We start from the raw sequence: 19,764 nt of genomic DNA, 5'->3' as shown, positions 1-19,764 counted from the left end.
TTCTGGGTACCTAGTGGCCCATGCCAAGGCTTGCAATGTTCGTGCTCGTTGAGGAAAGAGGTTGGAGAAGAGAGAAGAGGCTGCAGGCGTTGCCTCGGAGGCCGTCCGCAGCGCAGCACGCCTCCCTTCAGCTGCGGGCTCCGGGCACGCCCGTCCGCCAGATCCCGACCGCAGTGCGCAGGCGCAACGCGCTCTTCGCCCCTCCCTTCTGCGGGCCGCCCTTTCACCCTGGCAACCGCGGCTCCACAACGGCGCGCGCGGGTTGGGCGCGGACAGGCGGGGCCGGGCGGCGCCGGTGCTGGCTGAAACAGCGGCGGCGAGTGAGCGGTCTCGAGGTGTCGGGTCTCGTTCTTTGGTTCCTGTGGCAGGTTCGGGCCGGTGAGCGAAGCCCCTCGTCATGGACTCCCAGAAAGTAAGCGAGCGAGCTAAGCGCGGGGCCTCCGAGGCCGGTGGGCGGCGATGGGTGGGCGGGGTGGATGTGGACGGTGGGCGCGGGGCTCCGGTGGCGGAGGGTGAGGCCGCTGGGCCTCCCCGCGGGACCGTGGGAGCCGCGCCCAGTGGCCTGGCTGGCCTGCGCCCCGCGCTTGGTCCTGGGCCCCAGCTCTTGAGGAGAACGGGGAGTGGGCCCGCGGTTCACATCACTTTCTGCGGCGCCCGAGGCCCCGCTTTGATTCCCGCGGCCTTCGGCGTGCGTCGGTCCTCAGCCTGGTGTGGGGTACCCCCGCTGACGTCCGCCAGGAGGTCCTCTTTCTTCCAGGTCGCCCCCTCGAATGGCACAGTATTTTCTGTATAGAGGAGGGGACGAGTCTCCTTTGTACGGCTGCCCCCTCCCTTCTCCCGGACTTGATCCTAAGCAGATCCTAGTATTTGTGGGATGGAGGGGAAGACTGACAGTTGTCAGGGCGGCCGCCCCACCCTCTTTGGCCAGTTGGTGTGAATGGGCACCGTGACCCAGTGCTGTAGTGGAGTGTTTTATACTTTCAGAGCAACTTGCGAAAGGATCTACAGAATAGACTTTGCGATTAAGCAAAAATACTTGGAGCGCGTAGCCAGGGTGCTAAATACAATTAAAGTGAGTTTTTCACATTCAGTCATAATCCCTGTATAGGTAAACTACCTTGTTCTCTTTGTTAGATGATAGCGTAGTTGAAATATAGTTAAGTATAGGAAAGAAAAACAAGTAGTATTAATAATGCAGTAGGGAAAAACAAGGGCATATCCAAGATGCTTTTCTATTATTAGAGTGAAAGCACTGGAAAGACACTAAAATAACTTTCTGTAGTTTTTGCCTGGATGCACCTTCGTGAGCAGCACCGGGATTGGGGCACGAGAGACTAGTGTGGGTGTTAAGCATTGATTTTCAGTGTTTAACAAAAGTGCACGATTTCATTGCATGTGTTTGCCTTGAAAATCAATTGGATATATTCAATTATTATTTCCAAGACCATTAGTATTATTTTTAAAAGTTATGTTTCGTGTGTTTTGACTATGTGTAAGTTTAAAACGTATTCTCTGTCTAAATTTGTAAAATATCTCCCACCAGATCAAAGGCATACTTGAATGGGCATTAGCAGAGCTCAAATGGAAGCGCAAAGGAGTTGGGAGCCGGGAAAGTTCAGTTCCAGGGTCCTACTTACAAGTCCTGTGATATGGAGCAAGTCACCTAACATGCTGCATCTAGTCAGTCCAAGAAAGCATATTTTATAGTTATTGTAAAAATATGAAAACAGTTCTTTAGGAAAACACACAGTGTTTTAAAGTTTATGAAGAATTAGTACTAAGATACTCAAGTAAAATATAAGCCAAGACTTGAACCTATTTGTTCTAATTTCAAATGATGTATTTGTGTACCTGCAGAGTACCATGTACAATTTCCCTAGAGATAGCAAAGAATTAGCTGATCTTTTTTATTGGTATTTTATTTTATTGTATCTTATTGGGTTAAGTCTGAGAATCAGCTTCTAAGTATTAAAAATGTTGAATTTCATTGTGGTGTCAAATAATCTAATGATTTAAAGAACTGTCGTTTTATAGTTTACAAAGTGTATGTGGTATTAATACTCTTAACCCATTTAATGCTCTGAATTTGAGCTTTCTTTTCTCATGAATTGCTGCAGAATCAGTTACTTGCCTCAAATAGTAATGAACTAAACTGGTTATTTCTTTTTAAATAAGACAGTGCACCCATGAGTACACTGACCCATGAGTTTTAGAGACTATTTTTGTGTTATAGAATGTTAGAACCAAAATGGTAGCAGGGGTGATATCCCAGTATAAGGAAAATAAGTGTTGCAAGTAGTGGCGGAGGGTGAGTGTGTTTGGAAGGCATTGGGATTTGTGCTTTAAGCCAGCTCCAGTAATACTGTTTTTGAGCTGTATGAGCTTGGGTAATTTGCTCTTTGTCTCCATTTCTTCATCTATAAAATAGAAATAGCAATTGTATTTTCCTCAAAGAGTAATTGTGAAGATTTTGTTCATTTTAAAAACCATCTAACAGTGCCTAGCATATATAAGTACTATTTATTGGCTATTTCAAATTATTTTTGTAAACCTCAAAATAACTTTTTCCAATTGCGACTAGATGTCTTTTTCTTTAAAGCATGTTTTCTGCTTTTATATCTGTAAGAAATTTCAAGTGGTCGTGCCAAAGAAAGATTGTCAAATTCTAATTGAAAGAGGATTGTAAGTTCTGATTCATGCATTCTGACAATGAGGTTAAGTTAGCTACACAGTCTTACAGAAGCTTGATGGTGGCTAGTCCTCAAATGGGTTAGCTTGACCAGCTGCTTTTTTTGTCTGTGAAAGTGACTTGGACTTCAGTGTTTTGTTAGCAACAGATGCTGTGTTTGAGTAGAGGAAGAAAACATAATTGCCTTGATATGTAAGGCATACAGTTGGGTACAGAAAACCTGCAGTGTTATCTCCTAGAAATAAACAGAAGGATTTTTTTTTTATATCGGGTTTCTGGGGCACTTTTTTGAACAGGATGTGTTATGGATAGGTGTCTTTGATACTCAAACCTTTTGATTATGCCCTTAAGTGCTTTTAAGATAAAATCCCAAAGTTTTCTTTACCCTATGAAATATGCATGTTCAAAGAAAACATTGAGACAAATATGACATTTGCACCTTTCTAGACTCTTGGAGCTTGGAATTTGGTAGTTTAATTTTTTATACAGACCATTCACATTCATAGGGATCCTTGTTTCTAGAAATAGTACTTTACTATAAGAATAATAAAGGGTAAAGAGGACAGGGAAAGAGATCTGAGAGGGAGGAAGTCATCAAGAGCATACATTCTCAGTTGTTTGATTTTCCCCACTGTTTTTCTGAAAATTCTTTACTTCCTACTTGGAAAAGAGTAGCGATAGGTAAGACTTCACTTACCTGAATAATACGGGACAATTCTAAATTAGGGAGTTTGAATTAAGCAGAAGTTTTAAAAGCATGACAACCTACATCAACTAGCATATCTGCTTTTGGCTTTCTTATCCCACTTTCCTCTTCTACCCTGCTATTTGCTGTCTTTTGCCTTGTATTGTATTTTAGCAGTTCAAAGACTCTACCATACCCAGATAACTGACCAGATGACCCATGTTCCAAAATTACTTCTGAGTAAAAAATAAAAAAAATGGTTCCTGAAGAAAGGGAATAGAAACAAAATTTGAGTGTTGTCGTACATCCAGTATTGTGTTGGACTTCTTCTAAACTCTCACAGCAGCTCTTATTCCTGTTGCACAGATGTGGGAAATGAAGCTTAGAGAATCTAAGTGATTTTTTTGAGTCACACAGAGAACAAGTGGTAGTCTAGATTGAAACCATGTTTTTTTTTTTTCACAGTTCAAGATGTTTTTATTTCCACCCTTCTTGCCTGAATTCTTTCCTTTTAAATGCTGGTTTGAATCAAATAATTAAAACTTAAAATGTTAATAGGGATTAAACCCTTATGAAGTAGGTTTTTTTTAAAAGAAAACTAATAAGTCTAGTGAAAGTAGTTGTTACATGGTATGAAACATGATTTAGGTAAAAATCTGGAATTTGGTCTCTTTTCCTGAGCCAAATAAGATCACTATTTTTCCCGTAGTGAATATATATCTCCTCTCCCACCATCTCTTTTTCTTTATTGAGGGAATGTCTTAACTTTTTAAAATAGAGTAGTGAACAGGTACAGTGTCAAGATACCATACATTATTCAAGTACAGTTATCTTCATTTTTATTAAACTTGGCAATTTTTAAAAATTAGAAATAGTGAAACAAGACCTCTTTCTAAAGTCTTAACATAGTACTTCTTTGCAATGCTTGACTGAATGCAAGAAGGATTATTCATGCAGCAAGCACTTACTAAATGTTTGCCATAATGATAGATATTCCATTCTAACCTGGGATGGACAATATTTTGATGTGGGTAGATTTATGTGCATGCAGCTTTTGCTATGTTTTCACCATCAGTTAGCATTTATTTCAAGCCCCAAGGTTCTGATAGGATGTGATCTCAGTTTTTGATGTTGGTTATCTGATAATTATATTTTGAAGTAATTTATTAAAAAAGTTAGCATAGACTGTGCACTTATATTATATTATAACTATAAGTAATACAAGTTTATTGTGGGAAAATGAGAGATACAGATAAATGAAAATAAAAATTAGCCATAACCCCACTATTCAAAAATAACCTCATTCAACATTTGCATTGCTGAGTAGTCTTTTTTAATGCATGTAGAACCTTTGAAAAATCATGGTATCATGATACGTGTACTGCTTTATAATTTGCCTTTACATAATATGTCATGAATATTTCCCATATTAATACTTTTCATGATTCGGCAGAATTCCTTTGTGTGGATGTATTACTTGATTTTATATATAATAGGTATGTATATAATAATTACCCCTTTGTTGTATGCTGATATTGTTCTCCACATAATGTTGAAATGTGATAAATAACGCTGAAAGGAACATCCTGTAGCCAAGGCTCTCTGCCTATATTCTTTTTTTTTTTTTTTTTTTGGACTCAGGTGTTTCACACTTGCAAAACAGGCACTCTACTGCTTGAGCCACATCTCCAGTCCATTTTGGAGATGGAATCTCTTGACCTATTTGCCTGGGCTGTCTTTGAACCATGATCCTCCCGATCTCAGTCTCCCAAGTAGCTAGGATTACAGGCACGAGCCACCAGTTATAGCCTCTGCCAACATTCTTAATCATTTACTTAGAATAATTTTTTTTGTGGTATTGGGGCTTGAACTCAGGGATTCTGTTTGAGCCACATACCCCACCCTACTTAGAATAATTTTGTAGAAATGGAACCAAGTTACTGTGTGTATACTTAAAAAAAATCTTTAGATATATATTGCCTAGTTGCCCTTCAGAAGGGTTATGTCAGTTTATACTGCTATCAGCAGTGCCTGAGACTGCTTCTGTCTCCACTCACAGTGTGCCTTCCTTCATTAGCTGATTGGACTTCTGGTTTTCTTGGCAGAATATGTGCCTCTATTACCAGTGAATTGACTGGAGTCTTTTTACTCGGATGGAAATAGCCAGTAGGTGAGTAGTTCTTCTAGTGTTGGTAGTCCTGAGACCTAGAGTGCCCAAGGCAGATTCAGTCATAGCTTCAAGTCCTGAGAACTAGAGACTTTTGGCTCCAGACCTTAGAAGCCAGACTTAACAACTGTAGGTGTTCTGATTAGAGGCTCACTGCTCTGGGTTCTAATTGCCAGTGGCCATGTACTTGGCAGCTAGTGAAATCCTCAACTCTAAGCAGCAGCTGGTGATAGCACCAGCTAGTGTTACACCTCTAGAGTTTTGGGTGTCAGGACCTCTCAGCCTTTACAGTGACTAATATTTTGGATCTCTAGCCTTGGGTATCAGGATCCTCAACCTTCAAAGTTTGGCAGCTCCCAGAAATTGCAGTGACCAGGGCCTATAGTCTCTTGTCCACCACATTCCACCTTCTGTAGTCTGCAGTGTTTGACTCTCTGCATTCTCTGTATTTCCACTGTCCTTGTGGTCTCCACTGCTTTTACTCACCCTTCTACCACTTCTGACCCCCACCACTCTGGAATTCTTCAACTGCCCTCTAGATTTGTGCATCTAAATTGTCTTTAATACTAATGTAGAATTTAATTCAAGGCTGGTCTGAGTAGATGCTGGTAAGAGACCCATATGTCAAGCATGTCTCTAATCATGGCCACATGGATGCTGATTAAAGGTCTAAGGTTAAGCCTAGGTCTGACCTTGGCCACTTGTTCTAAGAACAGGAAGTGTATGTATTGTAATGTCAGGGGCTTTGTGGCACTCTCGTTTTTTGTTAAGTAGCCAAGGTTGGCAGCAAAATTAAGACTCAACATTTGAATTAGATAAAATCTATCTTCTCATATGTTAGGCTAAAAATTTCAAAATGATGAGCATCATCATCTTACTCTTAGACTTATAAGATGATACTGCTATAAAGAGGTGCTATGGTTTGGATCTGGAATGTTCCTCAGAGATACGTGTTTAATGGCTTGATCCCCAGCCTGTGACACTATTGAGAGGTGCTGTAATCTTTAGGAGGTGGGGCCTGGTCAGAATTCTTCAGGTTATTGGGAGCATACCTTTAAAAGGGATAGCAGGATCTTAGCTGCTTCCTGAAACACCTTCGTGTGTGTGTGTGTGTGTGTGTGTGTGTGTGTGTGTGTGTGTGTGTGTGTCTGCCACCCCCTCTGTGTGTGTGTGTGTGTGTGTGTGTGTGTGTGTGTGTCTGCCACCCCCTCTTCCTGGTCATGAGGTGAGCAGCTTCCTGTGCTATGCACTCCCCTCCATAGGCCCAAAGAAATGGGGCCAATTAATCATGGACTGAAACCTCTAAAACTGTGAGCCAGAATAAACCTTTTCTCTTTAAGATGGTATTACAATCTGTTTTAATCAGTTGCAGGTTTTTTTCATTGAGAAATAAAATCTTAGTCCTTTTGGTGCTCTAAGGTGTTCTGGCTTCCTTTTCATGAACCTCTGAACTTTTTGTTTTTGTTTCGTATTTTGAAACAAGAGTCTCACTTATGTAGCTCAGACTGGCCTAGAACTTGCCATGCAACCATGGCTGACATCACACTGTGATCCTCCTGCCTCAGCCTCTGGAGTGCTGGGCACCCAGCTCTGGTATTTACCGTATCATTTTGTTTGCCTTCATTTAAGCCCTGGCTCTGTGACATACTAGTTCTGAGTCTCTAGGAAAATTACTTAATTTCTCCATGCCTCAGGTTCTTAATTGGAAGTAACAGTAATTCTTGAAAAGATTGAATGAATTAATATGTAAAGAGCTTAAGATAGTCTTGGCATTTGAGAGTACAAAAGGGTTAGCAATTGTGCATTTGCTCAGTCGGTTGTGTTCACTTACTTAGTAGTGATTATAAGTAGAACTTTAAGTTGTGCTTCTTTGAAGAGAGTGCCCTCATGCCTAGTACATCCAAGATTACTTTGATCCTTTCCATGGGAATGATTGCAGTTGTGTTTGGCCAGGGTATATACACACTTTTTGTGTTTGTATAGTATTTGTTTTAGTCTAAATTCAGTCAAGTAACTGGTAAACTTAATCCTTTTTGAAGTTCTGGTAATTGTACTGCATGACCATTGCACAGTGGCTAAGATTGCCTATGCAGTATGTCTCTGCTAGAGACATACGTTTATATGTTTTGCCATGACTAATTATAATTAGCATTTGTCAAAACAGATCTTCAGATCCATATAACCTAGAACTTTCAGTTATGTGACTACCCAAAGTATTGCAAAATGCAATTATCTAGATAAATTTCAAACAATTTGTATTGTTTTTATCACCCATATTTATCACTTTATCCATCAATGTTTAGAAGGTAATAGAACACTTGAGATCTGATATGAAGTTGTAGACTCTTGTATATAGTCTTTCAAGTTGATAGAAGCATATCAATATTGTTTTCAACATGGATGCCGTCCTTCACCCATGAAGCTTTGACAATAAAAGAAGTGACAGCTGTCACAATGGGCTCATATGAGTATTTTTTGGAACATGTTGCAACAGCACATTGTATATATGTATCAGAACAATGGTTATAGCATAGGAACTGATAAATGTATGGGCTTGAAGGTGAGAAGCAAGGTTTATTAGAAAAACAGTAGACTACTACAGCTAGAGTATAGCAAGGTGAAGAAAGTCTGTTGTGAGCTGAAGTGGGCGATTATGTAGGGCCTTACAGGTGTCAAACATTTTTGATTTTATCCAAGGAGCAGTGGGAAGCCACTGAAGAATATTGAGCAGGAAATGTGATGGCGTCATATCAGCCTAAGTGCAGTTTAGAGTAGTGATTACTTAGGGAGAAAGCATGTATCAGAGGCCAGCGAAGAAGTTTTTCCTGTAATTTGGCTTGAGATATCATAGTGACTTTACTAAGATGGTGGTCGTAATTCTAGAACTATTTAGGAGGTAAAATCTGTAGAGCTTTGTGGCTACATGTAGGGCACAAATTAAAGGAGAAGAAATGATAATGGCTTAAAGTTTTGATTTTGTAGCTGGTAGTGCCATTACAGAAATTGAACACTAAAGAATGATCCCAGGTTTAGTTAGGAAGATTACGACATGTTGACTTTTGAATAACTTGTGAGACATCAAGTGGAGATTTCAAGTGGGCAGTTAGATTAAGATGGTCTGGAGCTCAGAGAAGAGGCCTGTAACACTTCTGAGTCTCATGGTGCTCTGTTATAGAGCTTTATATCACATACATTAAGACTTCTGGCTTTAAGCTTCTACCTCAATTTATCAAATAATTGTCTCTCTATTATAAAAACTATTGATTAAAAAAACCTGTTTATTAAGTTTGGAGTCCTGGAGGGATAGACAGGGTAGTAGACTTACTGCATATTATCTTTTAGTCCCCTCTTCCAAGTTTCTCTTCCCTGGCATGTTGCCTGCCATATTTAGAAAATAATTTTCAAAAACTTGCTGTATTTGATACCTGTCCAGTCTGCCTCTACTAGCATACCTCCTAGATTAGGCATATACTATTATGTACACCTCTTCCCCAACTTCTATATTAGAGAAAACTTTAGCCTCATTCACATATATGTGCTAGGGTTAAACTTCTGAACTCAGCTCATGTAATCTTTATCTTTCAGTTTTTACACATTTTGGTGTTACTGGTAGTTTGTCTTAAATATTTTCATTATTGTGGCTAGGCATGGTGGCTCATGTCTGTCATACCAGTTACTTGAGAAATAGAGATCGGGAGGATTGAGGTTCAAAACCAGCCCAGGCAAAAAGTTAGCAAAATCCCATCTCAGTGAAAAATCTGGATGCGATGGTGTGTACCTGTCATCCTAGCTACGTGGTAAGCTTAAGTAGGAGGATTATGGTCCAGGCAAAAAATACCATGAGACTTTACTGGAGTGTGGCTCAAGTGGCTGAGCACTGGCTTAGCAAACATGAGGCCCTGAGTTCAAACTCCAGTACCACCAAAAATATTTTTTATTATTATTGTAACTTATTTTGCAGTTCTCCTGAGCTCCAGGTTCATTGATTCTTTCTGTCTTTATGCCATGTCCACCCTGGGTTTAGTGAGTCTCTATCCTTGGGCTAGCCAGAATGGTTATCTTTCTGTGAAGCCTGGTTGCTTTCACAGTTAATTTCTCAGTCCTCCCTAATGAACTTTTACTGTTTTCTATATTAAACATGACCTCTTGATTATAGTCTTTTGCATTTTGTCATCCTCTCCACAACAATAACAGTTGGAAGGGCAAATGGATTCAGAGCTTCTGGAGTCCTTGCCTCAGCAGTCTGCCTTTGCAGAACATATGCTGCCGTTTTTTTTTCCCCCTGTAAGCTCAGAAGAGCTTTGGATAAAGGCAGCACTCTATCTGCATTAGCTACAAAGGTCACATTGGTTTCCTTGGGTTTCTAACTGTTATTGATCTGGTGGTTGCTTCTGTAGCTTATAATGCATTTGGTAGTTTTAGAAATATATGTGATCTGAAATGGTAAGCCTCCAAAGTCCTGTACTGCTGGCTTGTCCATTCTCACAATATCTCTTGTGAAGTTCTCGTCACCTAGAAATTATAGTGCATCCCCTAAAAATAGTCTAGGCCATTAGCCAGTTACATCTGCTTTTCTCAGTGGTCCATTTGTCTATGTGTGCATAATAAACTCTCATGCTGTATTGGAATTCTAGGTTAAATTCAAAATGTGAGCCTAGAGTGTTCTTACCTCAAAGCATGAGACCATGTTTTCCAAAAATACTATGTCAGCCTTTGAAGACCTTTCTTTCCCAAACATTTTCTAGGAAATACAGTATTTTGAAGTCCTTAAGCAATTCATATAGAATACCATTCCTCTAAAGCACAAATTATAGTGTTTCTTTGAAGAAAAATTACTGTTAATACTTCTTAGGATAATACAAATTGCAAATGGTCTTTCTGTGGTAATAGCAGAATTGTAAATTAAGGGGGAATAGTAAAGGTCAGATTAACTGCAATCTAAAGATGTTATTTATTGGAAGTATGGAATAGTATCATACAAAATAGACAGTATTATCCTGTCAAGTCTTTGAATATGTGTAACTTATATGTCAGCTGTCCTCAGGTGCAGTCTTGTTTTTGAAAGCTGCTAACCTTGCAAAAGACATTTTCATTCTTTGTGGTCCTCAGAAGGTCTTCTCTAACCAAAAATAGTGAACACTGTAATTTTATAGGTAAGAAGACTGTGTTTGTCCTTCTGTTGTGGTATTTTCTAAAATTCTTCCAGAATCCCAAAGGAGGGGATGCTTCTGACCCAATGTTTTTGAGTATTGAGAATTTTATAATACTATCTTTCATTTTATAGTGGTAATATTTATGTAAATAAAAACCAAGAAATTAGTGAAATGCAGGTAAGGAAATTTGGTTTGAACATATCCACATATAGCATTTATAATTCACAAATCTGGCATGATACAAATAAAGAAATTCTGCTCTTCTATGAAAACATTTAGAAAGCTTTTAGGTTGCTTATTTTTAATTCCAAATAAATAGGATCAGCAACCCTATTTCCTCTCTTAGAAATGAGATAGGCCTCTAAAAAAGCTATATTGTCTAGTTTCTAGTTAGCCAGATAAGGTTTTGGGGCACTTGACTTGTGCCTAATTTGAATTGAGATGTTCTGTAAGTTGAAAATACACATTGGATTTCAAAGACTTCGTACCTCCTCCTAGGGAGGGAGGGAGAGGAAGAAGAAGAAGAGGGAGAGAAGTAAAAAAAGAAGGAAAGAAACAAACTCATTGATAATTATTACTTTTTAAAAATTTGAATTGGAGTCTTACTGTGGTGCTCAGGCTGGCCTCAAACTCTTGGGTTCAAGTGATGCTCCACCACTCCAGTAACTGGGACTACAGGTATGCATCACAAAGCCTAGCTAGAGCTGGCACCTGCTTAGCAAACGTGAGGTCCTGAGTTCAAATCCCAGTACCGCCAAAAATACCTAGCTAAATAATTGTTAAATATTGGTTACATGTTGAAATGATAATATCTTGGATCTATTGGGTTAAGTAAAATATTACAATGAATTTCACCTGTTTCTCTTTTACTTTTTTGATGTGCTACTCTTGGCTCATACTACATTTCTATTGGACAGTGCTACTGTAAGGAGAATGAGAACACTGCTGTTGGTAAAGGCTATATTCTGACCTTTAACATCATTATTAGGCAAGAGTCTATTAACTTTCAGCAGGTGGGTAACTCTTAATGGTATTGAGGATTTAATTTGAAGACCTGATAAAAATAACATTTAGATATCTTTATATTCAAAAAATCATGGGAGCTTTAATAAGCAGGCTTCTCATTAGAAAGTCTTTGATGCTCACAGCTTACCTAGCTGGGACAATATTTTGCAGCTGTCTCCAGAGTTTTTGCTACAGAATTCTTCAAATACAAAATTTGTTACTAAATGTAAACAAAATAAATAAGTGGGAAGCTACTTTGTGCTTGGGAGGTTTTGTTTTCCTCTGAACAAGCTCTGCCTCTTTTATGTACCAGTGCTTTACACTTGTATGTATGTGAAATTCCCTTCAGTTTTTTAATCAAAGTTTTTTCATTGCATGCATATATTGTAATTTGATCAAATTAACTCCCTCTATTGAGCTTTCATTTCCCTGTCTCCTCTCCCCCTCATTTTGAGTAGTTCTAATGGGCTTTATTATGCCATTTTCATATATAGACTTAATGTACTTCTATATTATTAGCCCCTCCATCATCTTCTTTCCTTCTTTCCCACCACTCCTTCCCCCCAAAATGCTAAAATAGTGTAACTTGACGTCAGTCTGTTCATTCAGTCTTTGAGAATAACAATATTTTGTTAATCAGTGACTGTGAAGATGACTTAAAACAGTTAGTGACAAGAGATGAAACTCATTTCCGTGTGTGTGTGTTTGTGTGTGTGTGTGTGTGTGTACCAAGCCTAGAGTCTACATCTGAGAAAGAACATATAAAATTTTTCTTGCCCAGTCTGCCTTATTTCCTTTAATATGATGATCTCTGTTCCATCCATTTACCTGCAAACAACATAATTTCATTCTTTATGGCAGAGGAATACTCCATTGTGATATATACTACATTTTCTTTATCCTTTTATCTGATATTGGGCATCTAGACTGACTCCATAGCTTGGCTATTGTGAATATGAAGTAAACATGGATGTACAGATGTCTCTAATGTATACTGACTTACATTCCTTTTGGTATATGCTAAAGAGTGGTATCCCCTGATCGTATGGTAGTTCTATTTTTAGTTTTTTGAGGAACCGTCATGCCAATTTCTATAGGGGCTGCATCAGTTTACATTCCCATTAATAAGCATGTTTGTGTTCTTGATGATAGTCATTCTGACTGGGGTGAGAGGAAATCTTAATGTTATTTTAATTTGCACTTCCTTTATGACTAGGGATGTTGAACATTTCTTTGTGTGTTCAGTGGCTATTTGTACTTCTTTCAAGAATTGTCTTTTAATTCATTTGCCCATTTATTAATAAAATTATTGACTTTTGGTGTTTAGTTTTTTAAGTTCTTTATATATTCTGGTTTATTAATCCCTTGTCATGATTAGCTGGCAAAGATTTTCTCCCATTCTGTAGGCAGTCTTTTCATTCTAGTAACCACTTTCTTTGCTGTGCAGAAGCTTTTTAGTTTGATGCATTCCTATTTGTCAATCCTTGCTTTTATTTCTCAAGCTATTGGAGTCCTATTCAGGAAGTTGTTTGCCTGTGCCTATATGTTCCACTGTTTTCCCTATAGTAGTTTCAAAGTTTTAGGTATTAACTTAAGGTATTTGGTCTATTTTGAATTGATTTTAGAACAGGGTGAGAGTCAGGAGTCTATTTTCAGTCTTCATGTGGACATCCAGTTTTCCCAACACCATTTGTTGAAGAGGCTATATTTTCTCCAATGAATCTTTTTGGGATCTTTGTCAAAAATCAAATGACTGTAACTATGGGCTTATATCTGGGTCTTCTATTTGTTTTTTTCTTTGCTTGTACTGGAGTTTGAACTCAGGGCCTCACACTTACTATAAGCAGGTGCTCTACCAATTGAGCCACTCTGCCAGCCCTGGGTTTTCTGTTCTGTTCCATTGGTATACATGTTTGTTTTTGTGCCAGTACCATGCTGTTTTTGTTACTATGGCTCTGTAATATAGTTTGAAATCAGGTATGGTGATAACTCCAACATTGCTCTTTTGCTCAGGATTGCTCTGGCTATTTAGAATCCTTTATTCTTCCATATGAATTTTTGGATTGATTTTTCTATTTCTGTGAAGAATGTCATTAGAGTAGCCATTTTGAAGATATTGATTCTGCTGATTCATGAACATGGTAGGTATTTCCATCTTCTGGTGTTATCTTCAATTGCTTTCTTAGTTTTATAGTTTTCATTGTAGAGGTCTTTCACCTCCTTAGTTAAATTTATTCCCACTTTTTAGACTATTGTGAATGGATGTTTTTTCTGATTACTTTCTCAGCCTGTTTGTTGATGATATATAGAAAAGCTGCTGATTTTTTTTTCTTTTATTATTCATATGTGCATACAAGGCTTGGTTCATTTCTCCCCCCTGCCCCCACCCCCTCCCTTACCACCCACTCCACCCCCTCCCGCTCCCCCCCTCAATACCCAGCAGAAACTATTTTGCCCTTATCTCTAATTTTGTTGTAGAGAGAGTATAAGCAATAATAGGAAGGAACAAGGGGTTTTGCTGGTTGAGATAAGGATAGCTATACAGGGCATTGACTCACATTGATTTCCTGTGCGTGGGTGTTACCTTCTAGGTTAATTCTTTTTGATCTAACCTTTTCTCTAGTTCCTGGTCCCCTTTTCCTATTGGCCTCAGTTGCTTTAAGGTATCTGCTTTAGTTTCTCTGCATTAAGGGCAACAAATGCTAGCTAGTTTTTTAGGTGTCTTACCTATCCTCACCCCTCCCTTGTGTGCTCTCGCTTTTATCATGTGCTCATAGTCCAATCCCCTTGTTGTGTTTGCCCTTGATCTAATGTCCACATATGAGGGAGAACATACGATTTTTGGTCTTTTGGGCCAGGCTAACCTCACTCAGAATGATGTTCTCCAATTCCATCCATTTACCAGCGAATGATAACATTTCGTTCTTCTTCATGGCTGCATAAAATTCCATTGTGTATAGATACCACATTTTCTTAATCCATTCGTCAGTGCTGGGGCATCTTGGCTGTTTCCATAACTTGGCTATTGTGAATAGTGCCGCAATAAACATGGATGTGCAGGTGCCTCTGGAGTAACAGTCTTTTGGGTATATCCCCAAGAGTGGTATTGCTGGATCAAATGGTAGATCGATGTCCAGCTTTTTAAGTAGCCTCCAAATTTTTTTCCAGAGTGGTTGTACCAGTCTACATTCCCACCAACAGTGTAAGAGGGTTCCTTTTTCCCCGCATCCTCGCCAACACCTGTTGTTGGTGGTGTTGCTGATGATGGCTATTCTAACAGGGGTGAGGTGGAATCTTAGTGTGGTTTTAATTTGCATTTCCTTTATTGCTAGAGATGGTGAGCATTTTTTCATGTGTTTTCTGGCCATTTGAATTTCTTCTTTTGAGAAAGTTCTGTTTAGTTCACATGCCCATTTCTTTATTGGTTCATTAGTTTTGGGAGAATTTAGTTTTTTAAGTTCCCTGTATATTCTGGTTATCAGTCCTTTGTCTGATGTATAATTGGCAAATATTTTTTCCCACTCTGTGGGTGTTCTCTTCAGTTTAGAGACCATTTCTTTTGATGAACAGAAGCTTTTTAGTTTTATGAGGTCCCATTTATCTATGCTATCTCTTAGTTGCTGTGCTGCTGGGGTTTCATTGAGAAAGTTCTTACCTATACCTACTAACTCCAGAGTATTTCCTACTCTTTCTTGTATCAACTTAAGAGTTTGGGGTCTGATATTAAGATCCTTGATCCATTTTGAGTTAATCTTGGTATAGGGTGATATACATGGATCTAGTTTCAGTTTTTTGCAGACTGCTAACCAGTTTTCCCAGCAGTTTTTGTTGAAGAGGCTGCTATTTCTCCATCGTGTATTTTTAGCTCCTTTGTCAAAGAGAAGTTGCTCATAGTTGTGTGGCTTCATATCTGGATCCTCTATTCTGTTCCACTGGTCTTCATGTCTGTTTTTGTGCCAGTACCATGCTGTTTTTATTGTTATTGCTTTGTAATATAGTTTGAAGTCAGGTATTGTGATACCTCCTGCATTGTTCTTTTGACTGAGTATTGCCTTGGCTATTCGTGGCCTCTTGTGTTTCCATATAAATTTCACAGTAGATTTTTCAGTCTCTTTAATGAATGTCATTGGAATTTTGATGGGAATTGCATTAAACATGTAGATTACTTTCGGGAGTATCGACATTTTTACTATGTTGATTCTACCAATCCATGAGCATGGGAGATCTCTCCACTTTCTATAGTCTTCCTCAATCTCTTTCTTCAGAAGTGTATAGTTTTCCTTGTAGAGGTCTTTCACATCTTTTGTTAGGTTTACACCTAGGTATTTGATTTTTTTTGAGGCTATTGTAAATGGAATTGTTTTCATACATTCTTTTTCCGTTTGCTCATTGTTAGTGTATAGAAATGCTAATGATTTTTCTATGTTGATTTTATATCCTGCTACCTTGCTATAGCTATTGATGATGTCTAGAAGCTTCTGAGTAGAGTTTTTTGGGTCTTTAAGGTATAGGATCATGTCATCTGCAAATAGGGATATTTTGACAGTTTCTTTACCTATTTGTATTCCTTTTATTCCTTCTTCTTGCCTAATTGCTCTGGCTAGGAATTCCAGTACTATGTTGAATAGGAGTGGAGATAGTGGGCATCCTTGTCTGGTTCCTGATTTTAGAGGGAATGGTTTTAATTTCTCTCCGTTAAGTATAATGCTGGCTGTAGGTTTGTCATATATAGCTTGTATAATGTTGAGGAACTTTCCTTCTATTCCTAGTTTTCTTAGAGCTTTTATCATGAAATGATGTTGGATCTTATCAAAGGCTTTTTCTGCATCTATTGAGATGATCAAGTGGTTTTTGTCTTTGCTTCTGTTAATGTGGTTTATTACGTTTATTGATTTTCGTATGTTGAACCACCCCTGCATCCCTGGGATGAAGCCTACCTGGTCGTGGTGAATAATCTTTTTGATGTGTTGCTGAATTCGGTTTGCCATTACTTTGTTGAGGATTTTTGCATCATTGTTCATTAAGGAGATTGACCTATAGTTCTCCTTTTTGGAGGTGTCTTTGCCTGGTTTTGGGATAAGTGTAATAGTGGCTTCATAAAATGTGTTTGGCAGTTTTCCTTCCCTTTCTATTTCATGGAACAGTTTAAGGAGGGTTGGTATCAGTTCTTCTTTAAAGGTCTGATAGAATTCAGCAGAGAATCCATCAGGTCCTGGACTTTTCTTTTTGGGGAGACTCTTGATTGCTGCTTCAATTTCATTTTGTATTATAGGTCTATTCAGGTGATTAATTTCCTCTTGGTTCAGTTTTGGATGATCATATGTATCTAGAAATCTGTCCATTTCTTTTAGATTTTCAAATTTATTTGAATATAGGTTCTCAAAGTAGTCTCTGATGATTTCCTGGAACTCCATGGTGTTGTTGTTATCTCCCCTTTTGCATTCCTGATTCTACTAATTTGGGTTTTTTCTCTCCTCATTTTAGTCAGGTTTGCCAGTGGTCTATCGATCTTGTTTTTTTTTTCAAAGAACCAACTTTTTGTTTCATTAATTCTTTGTATGGTTTTTTTGGTTTCTATTTCGTTGATTTCAGCTCTTATTTTTATTATTTCTCTCCTTCTATTTGTTTTGGTATTTGCTTGTTCTTGTTTTTCTAGGAGTTTGAGATGTATCATTAGGTCATTGATTTGGGATCTTTCAATCTTTTTAATATATGCACTCATGGCTATAAACTTTCCTCTCAAGACTGCCTTAGCTGTGTCCCATAGGTTCCGGTAGGTTGTGTTTTCATTTTCATTGACTTCTAGGAACTTTTTAATTTCCTCTTTTATTGCATCGATGATCCATTCTTCATTAAGTAATGAGTTATTTAGTTTCCAGCTGTTTGCATGTTTTTTGTCTTTACTTTTGTTGTTGAGTTCTACTTTTACTGCATTGTGGTCAGATACTATGCATGGTATTATTTCTATTTTCTTATATTTGCTGAGGCTTGCTTTGTGCCCTAGGATATGATCTATTTTGGAGAAGGTTCCATGGGCTGCTGAGAAGAATGTATATTGTGTAGAGGTTGGATGAAATGTTCTGTAGACATCTACTAGGTCCACTTGATCTATTGCATATTTTAGATCTTGGATTTCTTTATTGAGTTTTTGTTTGGATGACCTATCTATTGATGATAATGGGGTGTTAAAGTCTCCCACAACCACTGTGTTGGCATTTATATATGCTTTTAGGTCTTTCAGGGTATGTTTGATGAAATTGGGTGCGTTGACATTGGGTGCGTACAGATTGATGATTATTATTTCCTTTGGTCTATTTCCCCTTTTATTAGTATGGAATGTCCTTCTTTATCTCGTTTGATCAATGTAGGTTTGAAGTCTACTTTGTCAGAGATAAGTATTGCTACTCCTGCTTGTTTTCGGGGCCATTGGCTTGTTAAATCTTCTTCCAGCCTTTCATCCTAAGCATATGCTTATTTCTGTCGGTGAGATGAGTCTCCTGTAAGCAACAAATTGTTGGATCTTCTTTTTTAATCCATTTTGTCAAACGGTGTCTTTTGATGGGTGAATTAAGTCCATTAACATTAAGTGTTAGTACTGATAGGTATGTGGTGATTCCTGCCATTTAGTTATCTTAGTTGTTTGAAGGTTTGATTGTGTGTACCTAGCTTGATGTTACTCTCTACTGTCTTGCTTTTTCTTATCCTGTGGTTTGGTGCTGCCTGCCTTTTCATGGTTAAGTTGGGTGTCACTTTCTGTGTGCAGGATCCCTTGCAGAATCTTTTGTAATGGTGGCTTTGTGGTCACATATTGTTTTAGTTTCTGCTTATCATGGAAGACTTTTATTGCTCCATCTATTTTGAATGATAGCTTTGCTGGGTAGAGTATCCTGGGATTGAAGTTATTTTCATTCAGTGCTCGGAAGATCTCACCCCACGCTCTTCTTGCTTTTAATGTTTCTGTTGAGAAGTCTGCTGTGATTTTGATGGGTTTACCTTTGTATGTTACTTGTTTTTTCTCTCTTGCAGCCTTCAATATTCTTTCCTTTGTTTCTGAACTTGTTGTTTTAATGATGATATGTCGTGGAGTAGTTCTATTTTGATCTGGTCTGTTTGGTGTCCTGGAGGACTCTTGCATCTGTATGGGAATATCTTTCTCTAGATTTGGGAAATTTTCCGTTATTATTTTGTTGAATATATTACGCATTCCCTTTGCTTGCACCTCTTCTCCTTCTTCGATGCCCATGATTCTCAAGTTTGGTCTTTTGATGGAGTCGGTGAGTTCTTGCATTTTCTTTTCACAGGTCTTGAGTTGTTTAATTAATAGTTCTTCAGTTTTTCCTTTAATTACCATTTCATCTTCAAGTTCTGAGATTCTGTCTTCTGTTTGTTCTATTCTGCTGGATTGGCCTTCCATTTTGTTTTGCAGTTCTGTTTCGTTCTTTTTTCTGAGGTTTTCCATATCCTGGCTGTTTTCTTCTTTATTGTTGTCTATTTTTGTCCTGAGTTCACTTATCCATTTATTCATTGTGTTCTCTCTTTCACTTTGGTGTTTATACAGTGCTTCTATGGTTTCCTTTATTTCTTCTTTTGCTTTTTCAAATTCTCTATTTTTATTGTCTTGGAATTTCTTGAGTGTCTCCTGTACATTTTGGTTGACCCTATCCAGTATCATCTCTATAAAATTCTCATTGAGTATTGTAGTATGTCTTTTTTTAAATTATTCTTGTAGGCTTCATTGGGTCCTTTGGCATAGTTTATCTTCATTTTGTTGGAGTCTGGCTCTGAGTTTCTGTTCTCTTCATTCCCCTCTGGTTCCTGTACTAATTTTTTGCTGTGGGGAAACTGGTTTTCCTTGTTTTTTCTGTCTTCCTGTCATTGTCCTTGGTGTTGTTACTGTCCCTGTACTGTGTGTAATTAAGTATTTTCTAGCTTGTAATAATAACAATGGTAATATTGAGAATGGAAGAGTGAGCTGAGATGGAAAGCAAGAAGTTAAAGAAAAGGGGAAAACAAATATACAGACAAGAGGGAGAAAGCAGAACAAGGTATCAGACAAGAGAGTTTC

At 38.3% G+C, this 19,764-nt stretch overlaps 1 protein-coding gene across 5 annotated transcripts in view; it reads left to right on the top strand.

Moving 5' to 3' along the window:
- Positions 1-274: 274 nt before the first annotated feature.
- Positions 275-19,764, top strand: part of Fsd1l (fibronectin type III and SPRY domain containing 1 like) — a 73,917-nt gene continuing 54,427 nt past the window's right edge. For 4 of the 5 annotated variants that reach the window (XM_074051332.1, XM_074051331.1, XM_074051330.1 and 1 more), the window contains exon 1: positions 275-412. In XM_074051332.1, coding sequence (XP_073907433.1) covers positions 398-412 — 15 coding nt within the window. In that variant the 5' untranslated portion in view covers positions 275-397. Of the gene's footprint in view, positions 413-5,479; positions 5,545-19,764 lie in introns of all 5 variants that reach the window. The other variant, XM_074051333.1, reaches the window with a different exon arrangement.

Source organism: Castor canadensis, chromosome 13 (assembly GCF_047511655.1).
Source record: "Castor canadensis chromosome 13, mCasCan1.hap1v2, whole genome shotgun sequence".
Taxonomy (NCBI): Eukaryota; Metazoa; Chordata; class Mammalia; order Rodentia; family Castoridae; genus Castor; species Castor canadensis.
The sequence above is the reverse complement of the archived record's forward strand: the minus strand, read 5'-3'. Positions and strand labels throughout refer to the sequence as shown.